Source organism: Salmo salar, chromosome ssa11 (assembly GCF_905237065.1).
Source record: "Salmo salar chromosome ssa11, Ssal_v3.1, whole genome shotgun sequence".
Classification (NCBI taxonomy): Eukaryota; Metazoa; Chordata; class Actinopteri; order Salmoniformes; family Salmonidae; genus Salmo; species Salmo salar.
In genome coordinates this window covers 36,519,351-36,534,093 of record NC_059452.1, presented here as the reverse complement: position 1 = coordinate 36,534,093, position 14,743 = coordinate 36,519,351, and the positions used below count along the sequence as shown (strand labels likewise).

Genomic DNA, 14,743 nt, shown 5'->3' with positions numbered 1-14,743 from the left:
TGTGTGTGTGTGTGTGTGTGTGTGTGTGTGTGTGTGTGCTTGCGCGCCTCCATGCGTGCTGACCTGCATGCGTGTGTGTGTACATGCATGTGTGTGTGTGTACATGCATGTGTGTGTGTAGTGGGAAGAGAGAAGGACAGAAATGTCTGCACAGCCAATCCAAGACCAGGGTTGGTGACCGCTGTATAGAGTTATCACATAGTTTAACCTCATGTATTGTTCAAACATGGAGAGAGAGAGCCATCTGGACCCCTTGTGGAGGCAGACACTTTACAGCACCACTATAAATGGAGAGGCTTACAGGCAGGGTGTGCAGGCTTTTGTTCCAGCCCAGCACTAACACACCTGATTCATTTACTGAGTGGGAGAAAGACTAGGCACTATAGAGCTGTGGTCACCTAACCCCGTTGTTGGACAAGCTACAGTACAAGGTGTGCAGGCTTTTGTTCCAGCCCAGCACTAATGTCAAGAATACTTGAACGGGTTCCAGGAACAGCAAAGGGTTGGTGACTACTGGTGTTGAGTTTCTCCCTTGCTGTTCAGAATGTTAAGGTTCAGGCTCATCTGGGTGGCTCCTGTTCAGTAGAGAGAAAACGTTTGAAAATGGGAAGGTGCTTACGTGAACTCGTCCAATCAGAACACAGATATTCCTATTGCGTTGTGAAATGTTCCGCTACGGTGGGCCCTACTGAACCAAACCCTTCTGTTCCCTGGCCCTCAGGCCTTCTGAGGGATCTCTCCATCTGGATTTAGTTGTTGACAGAAGCCTTTGCTGCCACTCCATGTTTGGCCCAGGCCCAGCTCACTTTCTAAGAAGGAACATTTCTTCTAAATGTCACCCACAATATGAGTCATATAGATATATTTCTCAATTAAAGTGGTATTAAAGAGGAATAGACTGCACTTGGGCTTAACTTTGTCCAGGCATGCAGGCAGACAGAGGGACAGACAGAGAGGGACAGACAGAGAGGGACAGACAGAGAGGGACAGACAGAGAGGGACAGACGGAGAGGGACAGACGGAGAGGGACAGACGGAGAGGGACAGACAGAGACGGACAGACAGAGACGGACAGGCAGACAGTAGGGTATATTGAACAGGATTAGTGTCTATAAAAAGCTGTTTCAACACAGACAGTGAGCTCTGCTTCCTCTGAGTGATTGGTCTAGAGAAAGCATCTTATTGCTGTGACCTCTGAGAGACAATAGTGCAGCGATCATCAGCTAAATTCATGATGAGTTCTTCTTGAGCGGATGGTCAATTTGTAGACAAAAAAATCACCTGAGGGCCAAATGTGGACCGCGAGCCGCCGGTTGGGGAACCCTGCAATAAGGCATAGCATTACTGCTACATCGGAATTATCTCTGCATTGACCATATATCAGTCTGTAAGCTGTGTGTGTGTGTGTGTGTGTGTGTGTGTGTGTGTGTGTGTGTGTGTGTGTGTGTGTGTGTGTGTTATGCTAGGGCGTGGTGTAGATTTTACGGTGTGTGTCTCATCAGCACAGTTCTGGGGGGATCATGTTCCTCTCATATTCAGTGTTTTTGGTGAAATACCATTAACTACATTACCTACATTACCTTCTGTAGCTCCAGCTGTCCATGGTTTTAACAAGACTCAACTGCTACAGTAGTCCTGCTTTGTCTGTAATTTGGTATTCTACCATAATAGTATATTATTTATTGTAGTTTTAGGTTTATACTGCTGTGTTTTACCATAAAAGTATATTATTATAAACTATATATGGAGCTAATGGATGTTTATACAGGACATGTGGGTCTGGTTTTAGTTTAGAAGGAAATGGTCATTGAAGGTCCTGTCTCCACCCTTTTTCTCTGTGTGTGTGTGTGTGTGTGTGTGTGTGTGTGTGTGTGTGTGTGTGTGTGTGTGTGTGTGTGTGTGTGTGTGTGTGTGTGTGTGTGTGTGTGTGTGTGTGTGTGTGTGTGGCTGGCGAGCATACTTCAGGAAGAGAAAAAGGTGAATCCCTCACTGAACTTCTCTGTTCTATTAATCCTGTGGGAGGTGTGTGTGTGTTTCCACAGAGCAGTGCTGAGACGTAGAGTAACTTCTGCTTTCATAGTTCCGCTGAGCCCATAAACTCTCTCATAACCAGCAGGCTTGGACGCTACACTGTGTGTGTGTGTACTACAGCGTAGACAGCTACTGAACTAAGGTTCTGTTAATATTCCCTGTGCTGGAGATGAAAGAAACCTGTTTAGGTGAGGTGCTGGCTAGCGGAGTAGAACAGAGGTTCTACTGTATCTAGACCAACATGTCTTAGAATCTATAGACTGAGAGGTTCTACTGTATCTAGATCAACATGTCTTAGAATCTATAGACTGAGAGGTTCTACTGTATCTAGACCAACATGTCTTAGAATCTATAGACTGAGAGGTTCTACTGTATCTAGATCAACATGTCTTAGAATCTATAGACTGAGAGGTTCTACTGTATCTAGAACCAACATGTCTTAGAATCTATAGACAGAGAGGTTCTACTGTATCTAGATCAACATGTCTTTGAATCTATAGACTGCGAGGTTCTACTGTATCTAGAACCAACATGTCTTAGAATCTATAGACAGAGAGGTTCTACTGTATCTAGAACCAACATGTCTTAGAATCTATAGACAGAGAGGTTCTACTGTATCTAGAACCAACATGTCTTAGAATCTATAGACAGAGGTTCTACTGTATCTAGAACCAACATGTCTTAGAATCTATAGACAGAGAGGTTCTACTGTATCTAGAACCAACATGTCTTAGAATCTATAGACAGAGAGGTTCTACTGTATCTAGAACCAACATGTCTTAGAATCTATAGACAGAGAGGTTCTACTGTATCTAGATCAACATGTCTTAGAATCTATAGACTGAGAGGTTCTACTGTATCTAGAACCAACATGTCTTAGAATCTATTGACTGAGGTTCTAAGACATGTTGGTTCTAGATACAGTAGAACCTCTGTCTATAGATTGTGGTGGAGTGTGTGTGTGTTTGTGATCCCCCAGATAAAACATCACGTCAGTTTTGAACAGGGGAATGTACGTGTTGTTAATACCCCTTTAGTGGATCACACACACACACACACACACACACACACACACACACACACACACACACACACACACACACACACACACACACACACACACACACACACACACACACACACACACACACACACACACACACACACACTAAACCTTATCTTATCTTCTCTCTGCTTCTTCTCTCTCTGCAGGACTAACAGGACCAGCTGCCCTGTGGCATTGTGGGACTGAGAACACCAATATTGATGAGGGGCCAGTTTAGTCCCAACCTCCCCTCTATGTCTGCAGGTCCAGTTCTGACAAGAGGATATTCACTATGACTAATGGAAGCCTCTCTCTGCGTTCCGTCTCTCTGTATACCACTCCTCCTTTGAGATAGATGGAATAAAAACTCTTATACAAATCTATGTTACGTCATTTCTTAATCTGTGTGTCATGTCTTCATGTATTTACAAATCATTTTTACAAACAGGGTCACTATTTTAGCCTAGTGTTGATTTTGGGTCGGGGCGGCAGGTAGCCTAGCGAATTAGAGCGTTGGGCCAGTAACCAAAAGGTCGCTGGTTCGAGTCCCTGAGTCGACTTGGTGAAACATCTGTCTATTCGCCCATGAACAACGCACCTAACCCTAATTGCTCCTGTAAGTCTCTCTGGATAAGAGCGTCTGCTAAATGACTTACATGTAAATGGAATGGATCTGCTGTATCCTACTCCACTATGGTTAAAACAACAGACAAAAAATGAATTAGCAACTACAGGCTCCAATGTATAATAGGAACACGGAGACTGGAATTTAATCAAATCTGCTTTAGAAATGTTTCTGCAAGTTCTTTGTTCAAAATCTACTTCAATAGGGTTTCCCAAAATTCCCAGGTTTTCCAGAAATCCTAGTTGGAAGATCACAGAATAAGCAGAAAACCCAGAATCCTCCAACCAGGATTTCTGGAAATCCCTTACTGGAATTTTGCCACCCTACTTAAACACATCTGTACGTCTACCTGAAAGAAGTCGACCAGTAATAGGTTTAATTACATTTATTTGAATACCCATAATAACTGTTTCGTTTTTTTACCTTTGTAAAAACAGGTACTGCTTCAATACAATGCAAGAAACAGCCAATTAAATTGGGCCCAACATTTAGTCTGTGATACATGTCCTCATACAGTAGGGTTTTCCCTCCTTGTTACATAAGTGTTTTATATAACTAGTGTAAAAGCAGTGAGATATAACTGTTATTATCCCAGTGGCTATGCTACGTTAGTCGCTAGTCTTTGATCCTGAGAGATGGGAGATATAGGAGAAAACTTCTCTCCTCCAACTCTTTTAAGATGAGTCTCAAACACCAACGTTTTCAAATCCTCAAAAGCCTTGACTGTAAAGAGCATGGCACCATGGAATGTTATAAGCCAGTTGTGTGTGTGTGTGTGTGTGTGTGTGTGTGTGTGTGTGTGTGTGTGTGTGTGTGTGTGTGTGTGTGTGTGTGTGTGTGTGTGTGTGTGTGTGTGTGTGTGTGTGTGTGTGTGTGTGTGTGTGTGTGTGTGTGCACATGTTGTGATGCCAAGCCTTGGTTTAACACTATTTGTCTTCTATCTGTTCTTATTGCAGGTGCCTTTGGCCTCATCCCCCTGTGAGCCCCTGCTAATCCACATTAAGCCCTACGAAGTGCACACTCTAAAGTGCACACTCTGGAGAAAACTTCTCTTCTGCCAGTAATCCATACTTCTCATTGAGAGATGAAGATGTGCGTCCCACTACTGATGGCTGTGCTGCCTATCATACAGGCAGGTCAGTACTGCAGCTATTACAGCTCTTATGCACGTTATGACTGGGTTATGACAGGTATTAGAGAGGTATTAGGGGTTTACGACAGGTCAGTACAGCAGATATTACAGCTCTTATGAATGTTATGACTGTGTTATGACAGGTGTTAGAGAGGTATTAGTGGTTTACGACAGGTCAGAAGGTAGAGTTTTCTGTAGTGGAACATGGCCCTGGTAGAGAGTAGAGTTTTCTGTAGTGGAACATGGCCCTGGTAGAGGGTAGAGTTTTCTGTAGTGGAACATGGCCCTGGTAGAGAGTAGAGTTTTCTGTAGTGGAACATGGCCCTGGTAGAGAGTAGAGTTTTCTGTAGTGGAACATGGCCCTGGTAGAGGGTAGAGTTTTCTGTAGTGGAACATGGCCCTGGTAGAGGGTAGAGTTTTCTGTAGTGGAACATGGCCCTGGTAGAGGGTAGAGTTTTCTGTAGTGGAACATAGCCCTGACTAGCTGCAGAACAACAATTTTTAGGTATTTGACCTTTGTAGTTGAGTAGGATGGAGAGCGAGAGGGATGAAGGAGGATAAATGGATGGTGAGAGATGAATGGAGGAGAGAGATGAAGGGAGAGAGAGTATGGAGGGAGGCAGAGTAATAGAAGGAGAAGGCAGGAGGTAGAGGGAGAACAATGGAGGGGGTGAAATGGAAGGAGAGAGAGCGAGAGGAGGGAGATGGAAAGAGCGAGGGAGTGAGAGGGATGGGGACGGTTTGGAAGAGAGGTAAGGAGAAGGAAAGTGGGAGCGGTAGGGAGGGAGGGAGTGAGAAGGAGGAAGTAGGTCAGTCTGAGCGATTGAAGGTATAACTGTGTCTGCCACGTGTGAGGAAAGGAGAGTGGATCTCCCTCTCCACCTTCTCCCTCTGTGTCTGGGTGTGTGTGTGTGTCTGGGTGTGTGTGTGTGTCTGGGTGTGTCTGGGTGTGTGTGTGTGTGTGTGTGTCTGGGTGTGTCTGGGTGGGTGGGTGGGTGTGTGTGTCTGTGTGCGGCAGGGCAGCCTCTAAAGCCATGGCTAGACTCCAATAGCTCAGGTTTTCATATTAACAGACACATAACAAATATTTCTAGTTACATTTCCTTCCTTCTCTCTCTCAGTTAAATGTTCAATTAAATTCAAGGGTCTTTATTGGCATGGGAAACATTGCCAAAGCAATGTTTCTCTCTCTCTCACTCTCTCTCTCGCGCTCTCTCGCGCTCTCTCTCTCTCTCTAGTGTTTTTGTTTTTGACAGTAAGCTATTCTGTATATTCACTAACATGAAGGCCTAGCTTCGGTTGCCAGGTTGACTTTCCTCTGGTTGCCAGATTGGGTTGTAATCCCACTTACCCTTTAAAGGGCAGAAAAGTAACATGAGCAGTAGGAGGGAGGCATGTGTTTATGCTGCTGTTTTTGTCAGTTGTAAATACACACACACACACACACACACACACACACACACACACACACACACACACACACACACACACACACACACACACACACACACACACACACACGACATCATGTCTTTCTGTGCGTCTGTGTGTGTGCGTGTGTGTGTTCTGCTGTTTTTGTCAGTGTGCTCTTAAAACACAGCATGAAGTACCAACATAATGACAAAGACTTTAAACAGTGCTAATGTCAAACTTACTGTAAAAATAATATACATATATATAATTAATGCATGATGTTGTTTATTAGCACCCTCTGCTACCTACTGGTAGAGCCAAATGGAGTAAGATGAAGATCCCCTTAGACACTGATCTAAACTCAGTTTAGCATATTCCCCATAATGGTTAGGGTTTAGATCCGTGGAGGAAAAGCTGATCCTAGATATCTGCCGAAGGGCAACTTCTTCAAAGAATCATCTCATCTGCCTTTCCATAGGGATTCACAGAATGAGAGCTAGTGGTTGAGGGCAGAAATAGACAATAGCTACAGTATGCTTTGTGGGATGTTGTTTTGTTGTTGTTTACAGTATGCTTTGTGGGATGTTGTTTTGTTGTTGTTTACAGTATGCTGTGTGGGATGTTGTTTTGTTGTTGTTTACAGTATGCTTTGTGGGATGTTGTTTTGTTGTTTACAGTATGCTGTGTGGGATGTTGTTTTGTTGTTGTTTACAGTATGCTTTGTGGGATGTTGTTTTGTTGTTGTTTACAGTATGCTGTGTGGGATGTTGTTTTGTTGTTGTTTACAGTATGCTGTGTGGGATGTTGTTTTGTTGTTGTTTACAGTATGCTTTGTGGGATGTTGTTTTGTTGTTGTTTACAGTATGCTTTGTGGGGTGTTGTTTTGTTGTTGTTTACAGTATGCTTTGTGGGGTGTTGTTGTTTACAGTATGCTTTGTGGGGTGTTGTTGTTTACAGCATGCTTTGTGGGATGTTGTTTTGTTGTTTACAGTATGCTTTGTGGGATGTTGTTTTGTTGTTTACAATATGCTTTGTGGGGTGTTGTTGTTTACAGTATGCACCACTCGGGAGCCCACTCTTGACGGAAACCGTCCTAACTGGAAATAAACTTCATTACATTGTCATCCAGAGCCACATTTGTTTATTTTCCAAGCTATAGCACACAATATTTTACAAGCGCTTCGTGTTTTCATGTTTGGCCATGGAAAATCAAGTATCATTTTATCTTGATACTGGTATTACGATAACCCTAACACACACACACACACACACACACACACACACACACACACACACACACACACACACACACACACACACACACACACACAATTTCCTATTGAAAACTTGCATCCAGTCCATTTGAAGGTCCTCGAGGCGTTGTTTCAGTTTATAAATCGTTCCTGGCATTCAAAACCTCCTAAATATAATGTCCTATGTTTGACCAGAGATTTATGTGGCTATCCCTATGTGGCTCCACTCAAAAGCAGTGCACTTGTGTATGTGGCTGTCTGTGTGTGTGTGCGCGTATGTGTGTGGCTGGCTGTCTGTGTGTGTGGCAGTGTGTGTGTCATCTGAGACAGAGTTCAGTCAGGGTACACTGTGTTTTTTGATGAAACAGTCTGAAAAGCGTTGAGGTCAGCGTTTCCACATGTCCGCTGCCAAGCACGCCGAGACTTGGCCTCGCTTCCTTGGGAATGATATTATTATCCGTTCACTCTGAATGCTCCGGAAATACTCTGTGGTTAATGATGGGAGAGTTGTGGAGAGAGGACGTATGTGGGTATATGTTTGTTGTGTCAGTGTGTATATGAATAGTGTGTGATAAACCCAATCCATTTGAAACTACCTCTTTAGTTTACTTAGCATAGGGAAGATCATAACAATCCCTTTAAATCCTTTACAATGTCATTGACCTGCTCATTTCACCAGCATCGCTCCGCGTAGACACAGTCCCTAGTCCCTTGCATTCTAATTTGAAGCGCTATGACGTCATACTTGTTTGATAATGTTTACATATCTGGCATTACTCATCTCATATGTATATACTGTATTCTATAATATTCTACTGTATCTTAGTCCATGCCGCTCTGACATCGCTCGTCCATATATATATATATATATTCTTAATTACGTTCCTTACTTAGATTTGCGTTTATTTGGTACAGTATATGTTGTGAAAATGTTAGATATTACTTGTTAGATATTACTGCACTGTCGGAGCTAGAAACACAAGCATTTTGCTGCACCCACAATAACATCTGCTAAACACGTGTATGTAACCAATGAGATTTGATTTGGATGCCGTTGACACTCGCGGCCTGTCTTCTTTCATTCACTCATATGCATTCTATTTTCAGCATGAGCAGGCTTGTTCGCGAGCTTTAAAAAAATGCTTCCCATTTCATTTGCGCTTAAGTCGTTCAAACAAGATACCAAGTTGTTCGGACGAGATAATTCCAAATGTCTACTTTTTTTCTTGTTATTGTTTGCCTTGGGCTTCCGTAAGTTTGTGTTTTTGCCTGTGTTCATGTTTTATTTCAGTTTGTTTGTGTGGCATACTGTGTGTATGTGTGCGTGCAGATGTCATTGCCCAGTGTAGTGCAATGCCTGTTGCAGATCGCCAGACCACTGTCCTTCACATCATGATCACACAGAGAACAGAGGAAGTAGGAACTCTGAACCTATTGGTTGACTCCAGATACTTCCCTTTACACACCTCTCTCTCTCTCTCTCTCTCTCTCTCTCTCTCTCTCTCTCTCTCTCTCTCTCTCCCCTCCCTCTCTCAATTTCAATTCAAAGGCTTTTTTGGCATGGGAAACATTGCCAAAGCAAGTGAAGTACTGTAGATGATAAACAAAAGTGAAATAAACAATAAAAATTAACAGTAAACACTACAATCACAAAAGTGCCAAAAGAATAAAGACATTTCACAGACATTTCAAATGTCTCTCTCTCATTCTCTCTTTTTTCTCTTTATCTCTCTCTCTCTCTCTCTCTCTCTTTCTCTCTCTCTTTTCCTCTCTCTCTCTGAACTGTTCTTTCTCTCTCTCTGAACCTCCAGCCTCCCCAGAGCTATACTGCTAGCTGTCTAACCCATTGTTGCAGTAACAGTTAGTTCTTTAGCCAACTCCTTGAGTCAGACACGACATGAGAATGACAAAGGATTTGGCTAAAGCCCAGACAGATCTAGTTCCAAGACCTAACTCTCAAACTGCTGTGTCCGATGGTTTCTCAGCTGGGTTCTTTCATGGAGAAAACCAGTCGATTGGAACCTATTAATCAATCTGTATTAGCCCAGGGGAAGATCTGGTTGGCTGGCCCGTTTGGTGTCCGTCCAATCAATGACATTGACTGATGAATGAATTATAGGATGTTGGCATAGTGTTTGTTGGTGGAAACTATGGACCAGATCAGAACATCAGTGAGATCTGTATATGTCATGACGTTAACCCTATTGGTCTATCCAACAGTGTGTCCAGACAGGGAGCCCGGCCTGCAGCCATGGACCCCCGGCCACAGTGAAGCCCACCATGTTACCATTGGATACGGCAGAAAGGTCATCCTCACCTCTTCAGCAACTGTCCACTCTATAGAGATCCTCAACGGAGGTACGTCTGTGTGTGTGTGTCTGCAATCATATTGTTAAACTGTCACCCAAATTTACTTTATCCATCAATTGTGTGTCTGAAACAGTCTTGCTTCCATCACAAACTGGGCTCGAACCAGGGATTCTCTGCACTCATCGACAAGAGTCACCCTTGAAGCATCGTTACCTATCGCTCCACAAAAGCCGCGGCCCTTGCAGAGCAAAGGAAACAACTACTTCAAGGTCTCAGAGCGAGTGACGTCATCGATTGAAATGCCGCTAGTGCACACTGTTAACTAGCTATCCATTTCACATGGGTTACACTCACCCCCTTTGACCTTCTCCTTCTCCACAGCAACCAGTGATCTGGGTCAACATCATCAATGTAACAGTGTAGCCATTTCACACTGGTTACATGTGTATGTGTGAGTTAGGAACCTGATACTGTGTGTCCTGGTAACCACTAACACACAGTCAAATCAAAGTCCCCATCTCTCATCCACTTCACTACAGGACTATATGTGTGTGTGTGTGTGTGTGTGTGTGTGTGTGTGTGTGTGTGTGTGTGTGTGTGTGTGTGTGTGTGTGTGTGTGTGTGTGTGTGTGTGTGTGTGTGTCTGTGTGTGTGTGTGTGTGTCTGTGTGTGTGTGTCTGTGTGTGTGTGTCTGTGTCTGTGTGAGCCACAGCTCAGTGCCATAAAAGGAAGGGAGATGTGATGTGTCAGCCCCAGGGCATGAAATACCTGTCAGGAGATCTCACCAGTAAAGATCTCGCTCTCTCGCTCGCTCTCTCTCTCTCTCGCTCTCTCTCTCTCGCTCTCTCTATTGCTCTCTCTAGGAAAGTTAGTGATAGCAGACTCGTATCGTCCCATCCTACTGCGTACCAAACACATTCTGATCGGCAACAGAGGACAGCTGCACATAGGAAGTCCTGACTGCCCGTATAAGGGCAACCTTACCATCTCCTTATTTGGAAGGTGGGTTTTGAACCCAGACCAGATCTCATAGCCTTCAGCCCTCAACCTATTTGGTAGCCTCTAGACTCTATCCTCTTTCTCCTAGTCGCAAGCCTCTTTGTCCTAGCTCCTACCCTCTATCGTCTAGCCTCTATACTCTTATCTCCTAGCCCTTATCTCCTAGCCCCTGGCCTCTATCTCCTAACCTCTATCTCCTAGCCTCTAGCCTGTATCTCGTAGCCTGTATCTCCTAGCCTCTGTCTCCTAGCCCTAGACTCTGTCTCTTAGCCCCTATTCTCTATCTCCTAGCCTCTATCTATTAGCCCCTAGCCTCTATCTCCTAGCCTCTATCTCCTAGCCCCTAGCCTCTATCTATTAGCCCCTAGCCTCTATCTCCTAGCCTCAATCTCCTAGCCCCTAGCTTCTGTCTATTAGGCCCTAGCCTCTATCTCCTAGCCTCTGTCTCCTAGCCTCTATCTCCTAGCCCCTAGCCTTTATCTCCTAGACTTTAGCCTCTAACTAGTATCTTCTAGTCTATATTCCCTTATCCCCTATCGTGTAACCCTCTAGCCCAAATTCTTGATTAATTGGTTGATCAATCATTGACTCTTCTCCAGGTCTGACGACACAGACGCAGAGCACAGTTACTTTGGCCGTAAGTACATTGGTGTGGGGACAGGAGGGACACTGGAGATCCATGGGCAGAAGAAGCTGTCGTGGACCTTCCTCAACAAGACCCTGCACCCAGGGGAGAGCGAGGACAACAGCTACCTGTTCGAGAGGGGCTGGGGCAACCGGGGTATCATAGTTCACGTCATTGACCCCAAGACTGGAGAAGTGCTCCACAATGATAGGTATTTTATATGTTGTCATGTTTTTATTTCACCTCTAGGCTTGCACAATTCTGGTACATTTTTCAAAAGTTCCCAGGTTTTACAGAAATATTGGTTGAGCATTACCGTCTTATTCCCAAAATCTTCCAACTGGGATTTCTGGAAAACCTGGGGACTTCTGGAAAGATACTGGAATTTTGTAACCCTTTCATCTTTACTGTTTTTTACATCTAAACTCTATTTAACTTTGTTTAATAGTAGCAACATTAGCCTGCTAACAATCACTGAAAATAAATGACTTCAACACCCCTGTTGTAACAGAACGGTTGTGATAAGCAAACATGTTAAAAAAAACAACACTGGAGGAATTGGTTGTCTCTTTAAATCTGGAATCCTTCATAGTGAAACTGCCTTGTCCGTTTGGAATATTACAACAAAGAAGTTACTGCAGACATCAAACACATTTTTTTCCCACTCTGACATCATTGCAGGGGGAAGCAAACAGCACAATATGTACTGCTGTTTTTAGTTTTGACCACTCTGCTCAACACACCTCACCTCTGTTTAGTCCACAAAACAATTATAACAAAAGTGCTGGGGCGGACAGCGGAAAGCGAAATGCGGAGCTGTTTCCCCTAATGCAGATTCTATCTTTAAGTCATGACAGATAGTGTTATTATCAGAACTCAGGATAAGACCCAATGCAGACAGCTAGAATCACAGATGTTTATTGACCCAAACAGGGGGCAGGCAAAAGACTGGTCAAGGGCAGACAGAGGTTGGTAATACAGGGCAGAGTCAATAAGGTACAGAACAGCAAGCAGGCTCGGGGTCAGGGCAGGCAGAGGTCCGTAATCCAGGGCAGAGTCAATAAGGTACAGAACAGCAAGCAGGCTTGGGGTCAGGGCAGGCAGAGGTTTGTAATCCAGGGCAGAGTCAATAAGGTACAGAACAGCAAGCAGGCTCGGGGTCAGGGCAGGCAGAGGTCCGTAATCCAGGGCAGTCAATAAGGTACAGAACAGCAAGCAGGCTCGGGGTCAGGGCAGGCAGAGGTTTGTAATCAGGTCAGAGTCAGACAGGTACAGAACGGCAGGCAGGCTCGGGGTCAGGGCAGGCAGAATGGTCCGAACCGGTGAAAGTAGGAAAGCAGGAAGATGGAAAAACACGCTGGTAAGACCTGACAAGACAAGACGAACTGGCAACAGACAAACAGAGAACACAGATATAAATACACTGGGGATAATGGCGAAGATAGGTGACACCTAGAGGGTGTGGAGACAAGCACAAAGACAGGTGAAACAGATCAGGGTGTGACAGTTATAATATGACACTAGAAAGGAGGGAGAATAGCACACACACTCCTGTTGGTATTAACTATCTATTAGATTTATAATGTTCTCCCTATCCCATCGTTCAACATCTCTGATTGAATAAAGAATGTCAGAAAACATTTAATACGTACTGTAGTTAGAAAAACATTTAATTTGCCGTCAGAGTACTGGTAAACAATAGTTAAAAAGCAATTAAACAAAACAAACTTTGCTTCCAAGAGAAGGCAAGTCTTGAGTATTCCGTCAGAAACTGAACCCCATTGAGAAAATAAAACCCCATTTGACAAATGTATTTACCATTGACCTCAATTTCCTCACACAACCAAATTGAGACCGCACCCTCAAGATCTTTCAGTAAGCTCCCATGGGACTGTATTGGGGCTGTGTGCAATTCATTCACTGATATTTGTTGGTATATTTATCAGAAGATCCACCATAGATCAACCTTCAGAAGAAGATGCTTGTTGGAGTGATTGTATGAAGGTCTTTTTTGTGCTCTGTTATGTAGCTATGATATAGGTCAGTGTTTCCCATCTCCGACCCGGACAAGCACACCTGATGCTACTTGTCAACTAATCATCAAGCCCTTGACAAGTTGAATTGGGTGTTTTTGTCCGACACAACACAAATGTGTGCCATTCGGGGTACTGGAAGACCGGAATTGGGAAACACTGATATAGACTAACCATTCACCTCCCACTCCACTACCCAGGTTTGACACATACCGCAGTAAAGAAGAGAGTCGTCGCCTGGCCCAATATGTAGATGTGGTAGACAATGGGATGATTCTGGCCATGGTGGTCAACGACGAGGGGTCTAACAACCTAGAGGAGTCGGCCAGGAAGATTCTCACCAAGCTGGGGAGTAAAGACTTCCACCGCCTGGGCTTCCGGTAGGTTCCTTGACCCCTGTCCTCCATCCAGGGAATTTTGAAACCTATATTATACTATACATGTATATCATTATGATGATTGATATTAGTGTTAGGTCATTTTTTTGGAAGACTTACTAAACTTAAATCAGTTCAGTTCTACCAAATCTCTATCAACATGTTAAATGTGGAACCAGAGGGAAAAAAATTCTAGATCACCTGTACTCCACATACAGAGACGTGTACAAAGCTCTCCCTTGCCCTCCATTTGGTAAATCCGACCACAACTCTATTCTCCTGATTCCTGCTTACAAGCAAAAATTAAAGCAGGAAACACCAGTGACTCGGTCTATAAACAAATGGTCAGATGAAGCAGATACTAAACTACAGGACTGTTTTGCTATCACAGACTGGAACATGTTCCGGGATTCTTCCGATGACATTGAGGAATACACCACATCAGTCACTGTCTCTATCAATAAGTGCATTGAGGACGTCGTCCCCACAGTGACTGTACGTACATAACCCAATCAGAAGGCATGGATTACAGGCAACATTCGCACTGAGCTAAAGGGTAGAGCTGCTGCTTTCAAGGTGCGGGACTCTAACCCGGAAGCTTACAAGAAATCTCGCTATGCCCTGCGACGAACCATCAAACAGGCAAAGCGTCAATACAGGGCTAAGATTGAATCATACTACACCAGCTCCGACGCTTGTCGGATGTGGCAGGGCTTGCAAACTATTACAGACTACAAAGGGAAGCACAGCCGCGAGCTGCCCAGTGACACGAGCCTACCAGATGAGCTAAATCACTTCTATGCTCGCTTCAAGGGAAGCAACACTGAGGCATGCATGAGAGCATCAGCTCTTCCGGACGACTGTGTGATCACACTCTCTGTAGCTGACGTGAGTAAGACCT

General features: G+C 44.1%; 1 protein-coding gene across 5 annotated transcripts in view; it reads left to right on the top strand.

Annotated features, from left to right (window-relative positions):
- Nucleotides 1-14,743, top strand: part of LOC106562656 (cell migration inducing hyaluronidase 1) — a 140,307-nt gene that overhangs the window by 61,016 nt on the left and 64,548 nt on the right. For all 5 annotated transcript variants that reach the window (XM_045689456.1, XM_045689452.1, XM_045689455.1 and 2 more), the window contains 5 exons: nt 4,657-4,836; nt 9,719-9,856; nt 10,672-10,810; nt 11,407-11,643; nt 13,666-13,845. In XM_045689456.1, the coding sequence (XP_045545412.1) occupies nt 4,785-4,836; nt 9,719-9,856; nt 10,672-10,810; nt 11,407-11,643; nt 13,666-13,845 (746 nt within the window). In that variant the 5' untranslated portion in view covers nt 4,657-4,784. The remainder of the gene's footprint in view (nt 1-4,656; nt 4,837-9,718; nt 9,857-10,671; nt 10,811-11,406; nt 11,644-13,665; nt 13,846-14,743) is intronic.